This window comes from Triturus cristatus, chromosome 7, assembly GCF_964204655.1.
Source record: "Triturus cristatus chromosome 7, aTriCri1.1, whole genome shotgun sequence".
Classification (NCBI taxonomy): domain Eukaryota; kingdom Metazoa; phylum Chordata; class Amphibia; order Caudata; family Salamandridae; genus Triturus; species Triturus cristatus.
The window spans coordinates 924,681,841-924,696,103 of record NC_140590.1 but is presented as its reverse complement, the minus strand read 5'-3'; the positions used below and the strand labels follow the sequence as shown (position 1 = coordinate 924,696,103).

General features: G+C 39.1%; 1 protein-coding gene across 1 annotated transcript in view; it reads right to left on the bottom strand.

Moving 5' to 3' along the window:
- The window catches only part of KCNIP1 (potassium voltage-gated channel interacting protein 1), a 1,480,000-nt gene that overhangs the window by 1,074,925 nt on the left and 390,812 nt on the right, over positions 1-14,263 (bottom strand). The window contains exon 2 of the mRNA XM_085617872.1: positions 7,418-7,462. Within this exon, the coding sequence (XP_085473998.1) occupies positions 7,418-7,462 (45 nt within the window). The remainder of the gene's footprint in view (positions 1-7,417; positions 7,463-14,263) is intronic.

Sequence of the window (14,263 nt, the reverse complement as noted above, 5' to 3'; positions counted from 1 at the left end):
CCCACGCAGGCAGCTACCGCTGACATTCTTACAGCACATGCGTAGCTCTTATACACAGAGGTAGAGTCCATTCCGAATCTGTCTCCATGGCGGGAGTGTAGTGACTGGTGTCGGCCCGGATCCAGTTCACTGATAGCTTCAGGATCCGGTCGGATCACGCTTATGTCCTGGACAGCTCCTGAGTGATGAGCCATGGGGACTTCTAGTGCTACTATGCGTGGGTTATCCTACAGCGCTATGGGAGCAGGTTGAACCCTATGAAGTTGGCGAGTGACTGCTTACCTGGGACGAGGCACTAGTACCTGCGGTGGGCCTTCTCTTCCCCATCATTCTGGGCAAAACGCTAGGATTGCTTCCTCGGGCTGGGATGTGGAATGAGCGTGGTGTGAAGTTCTATATTAGTAACACGCTGTTCTGTCTCTTCACGAGACACAGGGAGGGAGCGAGCGAGAGAGCGAGCAGGAGTTGTGCTAACGCTGGGAGCCGTACGCATGCACATCTCCTGTCCTCGGTACGCAAGCACATCTGCTGTCCCTTGTGCTAATGCCACGAGCTGTACGCGTGCACATCGGCTGTCCTCCGTACGTGTGAACATGTCCTGTCCCCCCCCCCCTTCTGAACAGAAATCGACAACAATAGGTCTTGCCAAGGCGAGCAGCGCATGCATTTCGTCGCTAGGCGAGACCTAAAAAGGAGTTCCCTCCTGATTGCCGATAGGGGCTGACTAGAATGATCCTTTAACCCCATCAGTACCAATGTTGGGCTCATTGTTATATTCAACCGGAGAATATCATTGACAGCTTTCTCGACGGCCTTCCAATATTCCTGTAGGTTGGGGCACTCAAAAAACATATGTAGTTCATTGGCTCTTAGCATGCCACAGCTGCAACATCTTGGTATCGGTTCTTTTACAAACTTAGCTAGTTTCTGGGGGGACCAGTACAGCCTATTGATTGTCAAGAAATGATTCCTTTTCAAATTGGCGGGTTTAATCACCTTATAAAGTAGTTTTAAAGAAAGTTGCCAAGTTGTTTGTGGCTCCGTCATCTGAATGACTCTTTCCCAGATCGCATATGGAGCTTTAAGGTTCTTATCTTGGTTTTCTAAGAAAGTCCAATACCAATCAGCGACTTCCTTTTCCTGGGGGTCACATGCTGTAGTTTTGATTCAAATTCCCACATCCCATTTATCTCTTGACATTAGCCACCACCCAAGATGATACCTGCAAGTACTTAAATCTTGAGAGGGAATCATCAGTTTTTGCCACCAGCACTTCCCATGGCACAATACCCTGCACCGTCAGGAGATCCCCCCCACACTTCAATTCCAGCCCTCCTCAGTGAGAGACTTAACCGATCTTGAAGGCACTCAGGCGTACCCGCTGAGTCCCAAATTGAAGAGAAGTTTGAGAAATAGCCGATTCCAAGTATCTTCCTTACCCCAACCAAAGAGTTAGTGCTGCCTTCAGAGTCTTCAACCTAACTTTTTTTTAAAACTTCCTTGCCCCAAACCTATGGGGCAAGCGTTTAGAGCCCCACCCCCTTACCATTTCTTCCAACAGGCCTCACCATGTCAAAGACCCTGGTTTACCAAGGAGGATTCTACAATTTTTAAACTGCAAAGCCATACAATATAGCCTTAGGTCTGGAAGGGCCAGGCTGCCCTTCTCCAGCTTGCGCCTCAGTTTTTTCCTGGCGGGTCGGGCACCCTTAGATGCCCAGACAAAACTGACTAATTTCCCCTGTATCTTGTCAGTTACAGACTTAGGGAACATTAGAGGGATACAATTGAAGAGGTATGTCAATTTAGGGAGCATCATTATTTTAATCAAATTCACATTCCCAAATAGTCCGAGGGAGATTCGTCCATCTAGATGGTCAAATCCTTTTGGCGCCTTCGCCTGGAAGATTTCTTTGATCACACTTAGTCACTTTTTTGGAGCTCAGGTTTCTCCATTAGTTGCAATTCCACGAGGCCCGAGGATTTACCGTCCTAAAAAACTCCAAGTAGTGAAAACCTGAATCTTCAGCACAGAGGAAAAGCACCATAGTCGAATTAGCTTGGCAGGTTAGTCTTGGTCCTCTGAGGGTTTTTGGAACCCAACAGCTTCTAAGTCTATGGTTTTTTGGAGACGATAGGAGAAGATCAGGCAGACACAGCAACAGGTTCCAAGACCTCAGAATTTGCACTTGTGGGTTAAAACTCACTCCAGCAGAGGCCCCCACCAGGGTCAAGGTAAGGTCCAGTTGGAACTGGTCAGCTGGATATCTTCAGGGAAGGCATCTTGCAGCTTGTTGTACCACTGTTGCTTGAATATTAGGTCAACCTTATGACAATTAGAGTCCACTTCTTTACCCCTGGAACAAGAGGGAGCAGGTCCAGTTCTTTAGTGCTTCTCTCTGGTCTCAGTCAGCAGGTTCAGTCCTCTTCTGATTTTCTTCAGGTCAAATAGTATTCTGAGTTGGATACTGGGGATGCCACTTTTATGCCTGGTACCAGCGTGGGGGAAGGGCTGACTCCTGGGTCCTCCTTAACCAGTGAGGTAAAAGTTAAGTAGGGTTACCCTACCCACTTTTGCAGTATTTCCTGTGTGCCCTCCGCGGAGTTGTGGCCTGAGAAATGAGGCACCCCTTCTATGGTCACTTGCAACCAGTTCTAGTGACAGCACCCTCCATACTTTGATTGGTGCATACCTGAATGGGTGAACAAAGGAAGGGGGCTGCCCGGGTGTCATCTTACATCTGCTTGTGACAGGAGATACCCCTTTGAAGTAAATTAAGTTCATGGGCACTGCCGAAAGGGTTATCCTGCCAGATGAACAGAAAACACCTCCCACAGCTAGGCCTTTGATCTCTGCTCTGGGATTAGTTTCAGGGCTTGAGCACTGAGGGAGTTGCAGCTGTACTAATTTTCAGTTAACAGTTATGACAAATCTCCCGGAAAGGAAAACTGCAGCCTTTGGCTGTAGATAGCATATATTGCATGTTTCTGTTAGAAAAAATGTATGGCCTTGTATTCCACTATGATACACCAACAAAGGACGGCATATTTAACTATGGAACATAATTTGTGCCTGTGGGCAGCAGTCACAATGCACATCTCTTTACTGTTTATTGTGTGTGCTACTTAAATACATAAAATGCAACTAACAGATGTTGTCTGATGATCACGTTTCTGCCACATGATATGGATGTAATTCATGCTATGCACAATGCCAACTCAGGCCATGGTTGTAGGTCATGCACTGCATCTATTATGATTAAAACACAGCTGCTAACTATACCTTAAAGAAATTAGACACCTAAGCGTCATCAATAGTTTAATTGCTGGCATTATGTGCAGTGACTTCAGTAGTGTTGCGCAAAATGCTCTCTGTGTGCTGTTCACGGGCACATCTCCCAGCCATGCCACATGTAAACTACATACAGACATGCTATTAATAAAATATCTGATGTAATCATTAATCCCACTGATTAGGTCTTTCTGGATTTTATCTGTGATGTTATGTGATATACAGAGCTTTACACTGTGAGTAGTTATGGTTGTGTAATTCACCATGGATGGTGAAATATAGGTCTTCAATTATTTTGGAACTTCGGTTATTCATAAATATTTAAATTCAACTGTAGCATTAAAATATCTAGCCATAATTTAGTTGCAAAAACCCACATGAAAGTATCTTTCCTTTTTGAGTTTTGCAACCTCTATTTAAAATTCCACAACTTGTGTATTCATGGCAGTCAGTTATCCAGGTTCTATCAACCTGGTAAGGAACAGTAGTTATCAAATATATGCACACACTCCCCCCCCCCCCCGCCCCACCTTTCTTGATCCAGGGAGTTAATTGGCATGACTGTTGTATAATTAAACCATTTCGGTTTTTTCTTGAAATGTACGTGTGAAAAACACCCTTGCATCAAAATCGCTGACTCAATAGGGAAATATAGAGAACTTTTTTTTTTTAAAAAGAAAAAAAATACACCCAAAATGATTAAAAGATCTTTCAAAGGATAAGGAGTAGTCATGATGCTTCAGCATTAATATAGATCCTACAAATTAACAGCCAGTCATAGCATCATACCATTAGGTAGGAATTCACGGTTGATTAATTTATCACATTAGGGGTTTACCACAGATTTAATAGCTGGATTTGGCACGCGAGGAGTGCCATTATTAAGAGATATGTGTACATTAGGAGCAACTATTTATTCTCATGACCGTGGCAGTTGCATACTTTTATACGTCATGTATATGAACTAATAGTAAGTATAAATTATGTACATTATGGATGCTATGCAATTCTTAAAATACTTTATTAAATAATTACATATTAATCACATAACACCTGTGTGTGTATGTATGTGTTTAAACTACAAAATATTGGACAGTACAATATCCTTATTATGATAATTATTTCACAGCTCATTGGGTAGAAAGCATAGAACACTTCTTCCTGGGCATTGAATGTGCATCACAAACGCTACCACATATTTTAATTGTGTGAGAATGTTAAAAATGTAAACAAACATAGTGGTCCATATGTATTAAAACACTTTGTAACAATTACATCATGCAGTAAGCTTCATGTATTCTCAATAATATCATACATGAACATAAAATGTTTCATACTTATGTACATATATTAGTTGCTTTGTTCCTTTGGCACATGAAACATTTATTTAAAAGAAAATAGCCATTGGGTGTTGGACTACAGATAACATGTGGGCTGATTCACAAAGGAAGGTTCATACAAAATTGAGTAGCTCATTTCATGCACATGTTGTGCTTACCCACATGTGTTGTGATTGTAATGTGCATGCATTTAATTGATTTGCATGTGTAAATTATGGATTAGTCTAATGGTTCATGCTGCTTTTGCATATGTATGTTTTTCATACATAGCAAGCATTTTGACTGAAGGGTCTGCCTGAAGACTTGCTCGGGGAAATATGCATATGATGAGGCACAGATTGAAATATCAACATTCTTACTGCACTTGCCATGGTTCCTCTTTTCTCTCATGATAGTCTATTTAAAAATTCAAGAAATGATTAACCACATTTAACCCCCTATGTAGGAATGCATTTCAAAATAGACACAGAATGGGCAAAACCTTTTGATAAATTAACCCTTATTCAGTGTCATTACTTATGCCGCTTTAAAGCAGGATAATGTTTGCTAAGAGGAAGGGCATGCTTCCAGTGTACAACTCTAAGTACTTGCTTTAGAATTTAATTCCTTATAGGTGTCTTATTTTACGTGTAAATAAGATGCATATGAGTACTACAAATGTACATATAGAGAATGCACTATTACTTCCATTTGATTTGCACGCACATTCCATTTTTAAAAATGTTTTCCTTTGTTGAATCGGTCCAACAATTCAGAAGACTTTATAATGTGGTCTTCATGTGTTATCAGGTATGACTGACACAAACACAATTGCAGAACATTATTTCAAAATATTTGAATATGTTCACAACATTGTTCAATGCAACTCTGACTACATTTAGAACAATGAACATCAACAATTATGTAGATAGAGAATACAAGTCTAACAGTAATGTGATTAGATGCAAAACAAATAAATAAAAGTAAGTGTAAATGCATGACAAATGGGGTGTTATAAATGTTAAAGACATTTCCTTAGCTCCTCAAGTCAGATTCATAACTATTATGTTGTGTTGTGCTATATTAGTAGGGTAATTGCCCACGGTTTTTGGAAAAATTGCACAATACATGGAACGTCTATTCAGTGTTTCTCTCAAAGCAACAGAGGTTCTTTCAAAAATATTAGACCACAACCATGGGATACCTTCAACCCTAATCTGAGATTTAAACCAAATCAAAAAATGGTTTATAAAGGTTTTGAAAACTTAACTTCAAGTCTTGCTTTCTATTGAACTGTACATGGATTGGGGGTTGCGGCTGTAGAACAGTAGACATTTCTTTACAACTTTTACTTATGCCATTCTCAGTGCTCCGAAGTAGCCAAATGGCTACAATTAGAGATTTCAAAACACCAAATGAATGAATATATCTATAAATATGTCTGATCAAATAGTGAATTTATGCCCCAGCAGTACTTCTAGGCAGAAGGTGGCATTAGATTTACTTCCTTAACCAAGTAACATGACTGCTGTAGGCATAGATCAAAAACACTGTCCCTTAAAGTTGTTGGTGAAGTGGTGCAGAAAGTAAAGAGAACAATTCTACTAATATAGCTGCAGTCACATTCACACTAGCATTCCTATTACTTGGATCAGCTGGAACTGTCAATTTACTTTCATAAATGGTATATTATTATATGCCAATACAAACGCTTCTTGTAAAACTGTAATGCTTCTAACAATACCAGATGTCTGCCTATTTAAACTGGATTCAACATAGAACCCTATTCATGCAGTCTTCTGAGGTTTTTTTGTAGCATCCCTGCTTCATTACAGTCTGTCACTGCCCACATTCAGTCCACGGTCGTGGTATTCAAACTTGACACCAGGACCATCTCTTGCCAATATTGCAATGAAAAAATGTCCAACTCATTATCCGAATATCTTCGTGACAGGACTGCCAATGAGAAGATGAGAACAGATGGAGTAGTGAGGCTTTTAAGCAAGTTTACAGCTTGCTGTTTAAAACGGAATGTATTAATTTTTGTCCCATTGTTTGAAGTAGGGATTTTCTTGGACCTAATCCCAACGGCCCAGGAACACATTATGTGTAAGTACATGGCGTCTGTATGACGCTGTCATATTTAGAATAACATAAACCTATAAAACTAATTCTATCAGTAAGATTCTCTGTAAACATTTCATAATCTTTATATTAAAATGTGTTGAATGGACATGAAGTGTAATTAGTAAACTGTCTTACAGTAACAGCTCCTTCTTAACCAAAAATTGACCTTCAATGGAAAAAAAGTCAAAGGTAGACTGTGGGAATACTAGTTTTAAGAGGCCTTTTTTCCAGTCACAAAAACACAGTAAAGAAAAATATAAAATTTGGAAAAAAATATTTTTCAAGAAGCTGCATACACTTTTCAGCAATGATGTAGCAACTGACTGCCTGCTGGTCATATGTGGCAGAATTTATTATCACTGAAAAATCTCTACTATCAGTAACTACTGTTGTTTTGCCATAATCATAAGTATTTGCCATTAGTCAGCCTACTTTAAATTTGTGCTTCGCTAAAGCATTAGAAACATGTAAATGATAGAACCAAATATAGCAAAATACTGATCTTTGGAAAATGATGATCTAGTAAAAGAAAATATCATATTTGCTTGTGCCAAAAAATAAGAAAAATGATCATTTTTATTTCAAATCTTAGAAAGAAATGTAAATGAAATCTGTATGCATCTGGTGATCAGGATGCTTATGTATGAACCAGCAAATCAGAAAGACCAAAATCCAATACCTGACTTAATTTTGCGAGGGATGTAGTCCATTACATAGAGCTGACCTGCAAAAGAAACAATGTAGAAAATACTGACATGTAACAAAAACATGGACCAATATTCCAAAATAGCCCAGTCGTCAAATGTCCCGGGGCACATAGGAAAGGGGCTGCTGTACATCAGCTCATATCAATTATCCTAAAACAATATCATACAGACAATAAAACATCACATTCACCAGTATACACTACGGCTCCCTGCAAATCATCCATTATTCCATGAGGCGTCAAAAGTAGTGATGGCCAATGAGTAGCTTTTTCTCACAATTGATTTGCCAAATGTACTGGAAAATGCACGTCTTTTGAGTGAGCAATTAAAAAAACAAACTTCAAAGTGGTCATCACTATTTCAATGTCAATTATCACAGCATTTTGATTATTTGAAAGAAGCATAATTCTTTTCTTCCTGATTAGAGTTCACAATGCAATACTAAGTAATTTTGGAGTTCTGTAAGAATGCAATGCTACGCTCAATTAGGAGTAAAATGCTGATTCTGAGTTCATAAATAAAGGGATGTCATGTTGCTAATGCAGTCTCTATTGCACTTCTCTTTTTTTATTTCAAAAAGGTTTTATTGGTTGTTTCCAAGTAAAGCAATACAAATAAAGCAAAACACATAATACTACAATCGAAGGGAGATAAGAAAACAAATATATAAAATTAAATAAGGTATTTGGACGGTAAGTAAGCTAACTATACATAAGTAATCAGTTCGGGTATGGTAGTATATCGTTTTTCATATGTACGTAGCGCTTGTCTTAGATTGACTAAGGTTATGAACAGTATAATGGTTTCGAAAGGTATGTTTAATTTAGGAGTAGGGGATTGTCTTTGCTCCGGGAACAGACCACAGTGTAGACCACAGTGTAGACCATGGTGGCTATATGGTGCTAAGATGTACTTGGTTGCAGCTAAACTTGCCGCGGGTCTTCTATGGGAAGGCGTAGCACAAGTGGGCTGCAGTGGTTTATGGCGGCTTGTGAGTGTTGAAGTAGAGGTCAAGGGTGTCCCACATGTGCCTGATAGGGGGATTCCAAGGTGAGGTCTGGAGAGCTATGTTGTCAGCCCCTCTCAGAGACAGAAACTATATGACAAGGCTAAAGGTTTGTGTGTTTTCTAGTTCATCTTTTATTCTTTTTCTCTGTACCCTTTAGAATTTTTGCCAAAACCTATTCAGAACTAGATATTGATTGGTAATATGGTAAAGTATTTTACATCATACAGCTTGGATTTTCAAAATTGTCCTGTTCTAATTATGTAATCTGTCTATTACAAGCTGACATTTTCTGAAAAGGAAAAAAAAAATAGCTAATCCAGTAACTGTGTCATTTAAAATCTTGACGTTTTTTCAGATTGGTTCCGAGAAAAGATGTATATTTGTTGATACTCCTTGTGTTCAGTTATCCTGTTAAAATATTCAAAGCATAATGCAGCTGCTTTAATGCTGATGGATTCTGACAGCTTCTGCCTGATATAAGAAAATCCTATGCTTTCATGAATGTTGTAAATTATTGTTTGATTAAACATTTCTAGCACTTAAAACATGATCTTCTGACATGATGAATGTCTTTTACTTTTGTTCGGGAAATAAATAATGTGCTTTTATAAACAAAGGCAGCAAGAGACTCTACTGTTACTACATTCTGCTTTAGACCACCATGCACATGAATCTAACACCAAGTTAAATGAAAAACAAATGTACCCTTTGTCAGTTCTTGAAAGAATGTCATTCCAATGTACAGTCATCTTCAGAAATACAGTAGTGGCCAAAGATCCGGGTAACTCACCCATCCCAGTATTTCTTGCGTTAGACACATAAAGATTGAGTGAATTTTTTCTTTTTTGTGTGCTTTGATGATGCTGTTAATCCGTATTGTATTGCTGTCCTCGTGAATGTACGGAATACATGATAAGAAAAATGGTGCAATTAGAAAACCTGTAATGCATTAAATGCTTCTACAAGCAGTATATCAGATCATTAAAGTATTACTTCTATGTGGTACTATAGGAATGAAGCATTAATGCAGTGACAACTGTGATCACAAAGCTGTCAGCTGGGTTCCTTCCACTGGGACAGAGTCTTCTAGATGTTTAAAAGTCTCATGTTAAAATTAGTAGAGGGGTATTTGAAAACAAGATTTAAAAGGCGCAGTGGGACATTTTTTTCTATTGAAATAGGAAGGTTTCATTGCCTCTCGTGTCACGCATATTGTTTGAAATGCTACATATTACAGCAAGACAAAATGCTCAGCAAGTCATTATTTTTTTTCTGTTTATGTGGGAAGGTTTCATTGCCTCTACATTCATCCCTTAATCTCAGAGTGTTTTACATTTTATATACTTGCTGGGATACATTAAAAAGGCACAAATTATTATTAATTTTTGTCTGGATATCTTCAATGGCAACTACTTAAGCCAACACCTAAAGCTATATCTGCTTTACATTTTATGAAAGTTAACAGAAATTCTAGCAGTTCTGTCATTTTGGTGGCTGTACCAGCTGAGTCCCCAAACATCTTTACACTGGTTTTGAGGTAGGAATGTATGGAAGTGGGAAGTTCATGCTCTCCCAAAATAAAGCATGACTACCAATGATCCAAAACAAACATGTGCATTAAATATCAAGCTTGATGGTTTCTCTGAAAATTCAGCCAGCAATATTATTTTATAAGCATTCAGAGTAGCAGTGGTCAATGGAATGTCATTGAAACCAGTCACTCAAACAAATCATGGTGGAGAGACTGTGTGTCTACATACATTTCAATTGATCTTTTTGTATGGTGTCCTATTATAATTGAAACACATTTAAATTAAGTATTAGACCTACTGAAGTTCAGAGTGTAGGTCTGTACAGGGGAAGGCCATGATCATTCGAACTAAATGTGATTATACACAATCCCCATCTTTCTGATGCTTCCATAATGTGCTTTCACGCAGAAAGCTACAGTAAAACTTTTCCTTGCACTTCTACCTGTACAACTATCAACCACTTTTGTTATATTGAGCCAAGTTTAAGAATACCGCTCTTGTATTGTTGTAAATAAGGAAGCAACTGAGCCCAGTCTCCGGAAGGACCTATAAATGTGAACAAATGCAGTAGTAAACTTTATGTGGAGGCAATAGAGTGGTGGGGACTTCTTGTTCATGACCCATTGGCTGCTTAGTATGACCCAATATTGACCACCAAAATATCTAGAGACAGTAAATATCTGAAAGAAATTTTAACTATAGACTTAACAGAGATTTAATGAAAAGTACCACAATATAGGCTCGAAAAATATTGTCACTATACAAGCAAGAACATGTATTTAAATGTAATTAAAATTAGAGTAACCTAAAAAAGTTATTTTTTAAAAGTATAATACGTCTTTAAAAACTTAACACTAAAAGGTAAACCTTAATTGATTAAATTTAAAGCAAATTAATTCACACAGATATATGTAACTTTAAAATAACTTAATATTCAACAAGGTAATATTAAATTATAAATTTCAAATCATTTATAACCAATAAAGATCATTCTTAAAAATAAAACTATTGCAAATAAATATCAAAACTCTGCATACACGTGTATAATAAATACAATTTAAAATAAATTATAACATTTTTCATATAATAAAGCACTAAAGTAACATTCTAAAAATGTATTAATACAAAATATTATATATGTAGTAAAACATTAAAGCATAATTTAAACAAAAATACTGCAACTTAAATACTAGAAACAAGGAGGAACATACAATTATTAAAATGAAAACACAATGAAGAATTGTAATAAATTAAAACGTGTGCACTTTTAAATAAAATTCCATGAAATATTTCACAAAAATGTTTTATTAAACAAAAAGCTCAATCTAAAATGGTTACAAAATAGGAATCAATTGAAAAGCACCACCAGTACCTACATTAGTACAAATAATGGGAAAAATAAATACACAAATTCCAAGAAAATGTACTCCTTTCTAGACTTACCCAGAGCCACTTATCTAGCCTCACCTGATTTAATTCGATCTCTGTGCTGCCTGCTCCACTTTAACCATTACCTGTCCTCTAATTCAAGTGCCCTCTCTCCCCCTGATCACGAAAGGTGGTCCCCCCCATTGCAATCCACATCGTTGATCACTCTCAGAATGGAGCTAATTCCTGATCCTACTGGAGCCAATGCCTTCACTATCAACTATCCGCCTAACCTCACCAAAAATGCGGCAAAAAAATATAAACACAGACTACTCAAATCTAGCCGTGAAACATTAATCTCGGATGTTCACGTATGTCCTAGAAAGGGTATTCTCTCTAACGACCTCATTTTCTACACCAGAAAAAAGACTTGCTGGCGGATTAATATCTTCTCTATGCTTAAAATAAAAGACTCTAGAACACCTCATGGTCTCAAACTAATTACTTCACCCTCTCTCTTCTTCAGAGCTAATGCCACCATTACTCTCTACAATAATGGTATCATTCTCATACAAGCCTCTAAGTCTAACCTTGCCAAGATGGATCATATATTCCCTAACCTCAAGATAGCTGTGGCTTCAAATTCCTCTGTTTCTTCTACACACCCTCCTAGCTCATGTGACTTTTCCAGCTCCTCGCCCTCTACTCCATTGAATAGTTCTAGTTCGCATAATTCCTCACACCAGCTAGCCATCGGCATGGAATCTCCATCCTCCATAGTAGCATCGCAAACCAAGCAACCTTCATCTCAACCAGTTGGTGGGCTAAACGGTCTTCTCATCTTGCCGTTAGCAAATCAGAATCTTGGCGGCTCCCCCATCGTGATATCCGTCGAAGACATACCCCCTGACCTCTCTGTCGATACTCTTTCTTCCTGGGACACACTTGGTAAGACTTCCCTACAGGTGGAGCACACAAGACTAATACCAACGATAACTCCTCATCCTAACACATTGACCTCACACATTACAACCCACAACCAGCCCTTTAACAACCTGCCCCCCACGGCCACTCCGTTCAATCAAGTCGGGCTCCCATATGATATTAAGGAATCGCTCACGCCTCAAGACCTTAGCACTCCCACATTACCTCTTCCAGATACTACTCGAGATCCCCCCTCTTCGCTGGTTCCCTCCCCTCAACTCTTATCCTTGAACCAACACTCAGACCTGGTAGTCCGCTTGGACAAGTTATCTCTCCAAGTAAATCTACTTATTCACAAATTCCACAAACTGATTGCCTGGTCACCCGACCACCTGTCTTAGCTAAGCTCCCTTAGTTCCCTAGGAAAACACCATTCAGTTCCCATCGCTCCATCCAATTGCCTTGACCAGCCCTCCTCGCTCCCTCTCTAAAACACTACCTCTCCCCAACGCCCCCTGCCGTCCTAGAAGAACGATGGTCAAACTTGCGGCCAATGAGATCGAGGATCTATTCCTCTCCTACTCGATCACTCTAGATGCTGACAAGGTTCCTACGGCACAAAATCAACCCATTCTAGCCAACCCAAACAGGGAACCCTCTAACAACCACAGAGTCTTAAATACTGACAACCTCAAGCATGTGAACATCACTCAGACCCCTACACCACACACGTCTATTCGGATGAAATGTGCACTACTCAATTGCAGATCAGCAAAAAAACATGCTGCAGATATATTCGATCTGATCCACAACAATGAGCTAGATATCATAATCCTCACGGAAACCTGGCTAAACCCTTCCTCCACCCCCATATTAGACCTTTTAGTACCGCCTACCCATGACATGATCCAACTAGATAGAATCATGAAACATGGCTGGGGATTAGCCTGTATACACAGGAACACACTTGGAGACCTCCACCTCATACGCTGTGGAATACCTTTGCCTCAACATTTCTAGTAACCACCTCCCTGTATGCAAACTTGCTACTTTCTACCACCCTCCTGGCGATAACTTACTCTTCATCGAACAACTAATGGAAATGATTTCCTCCAATGATGACCACTCAATATCTCGAATCTACCTCGGTGACTTCAACCTTCATTGGTCTAAACCCAATGACCATGCAGTGAGTTGTCTCAACGCCTTCCTATTGGAGAGGGACCTTACACATTACTATGACCGACCAAAGCACAACAAAGGAGAAATTCTGGACCTCATTATCTCAAAAGGTAATACCATCACACTGGAAGATATTACTCCTTGTGATTGGTCCGACCACTACAGCATCTTCTTCATCATCAATAGGGAGGTGTTGCCGAAAATGATCCAACCCAAGAAAATCAAACAGTGAAAAAGGGACCTCAGGAATATCAACATGGACTGTCTAGCTACCGACTGTAAAAATGCCTTGTCTTCTTAAGACGACTTGACCGACGTTAATGAGCTCACAGACTTGTACATCTCTACTATCTCTGATATCATGGACTCAATAGCACCTCTACAACAAACAAAATGCTGCCTCTAAACTCTCCAAACCATGTTTCAACGACAACCTAAACTCTGATTGTCGCAATTTAAGGGCAGCTGAACGTTTATGGAGATCAAAAACATCCGTGTATCAGTTAAAGTTTCTTAGATCAGTTAGGAGCTCATACAATAAAAAAATCGAAACGACTAAGGCCGATTACTTCAGACCCCAACTCAGACAAGCCTCAAATTGCCCCCAAAAATGTTTTAAAATTGTGAAACAACAATCAGTGTGAGCTCCCAATAACCTTGACCCTGCAGCCAATTCTCCTTCCTGCACTGATCTGGCCATCTTCTTTACGGAGAAGACTAAATCCATCAGTCTTGACATTGAAGCTAAGAGGGTCCTTCTTACTTCGCATGATAATACAGCTCATCCTGTCCTCTCTGCAAGT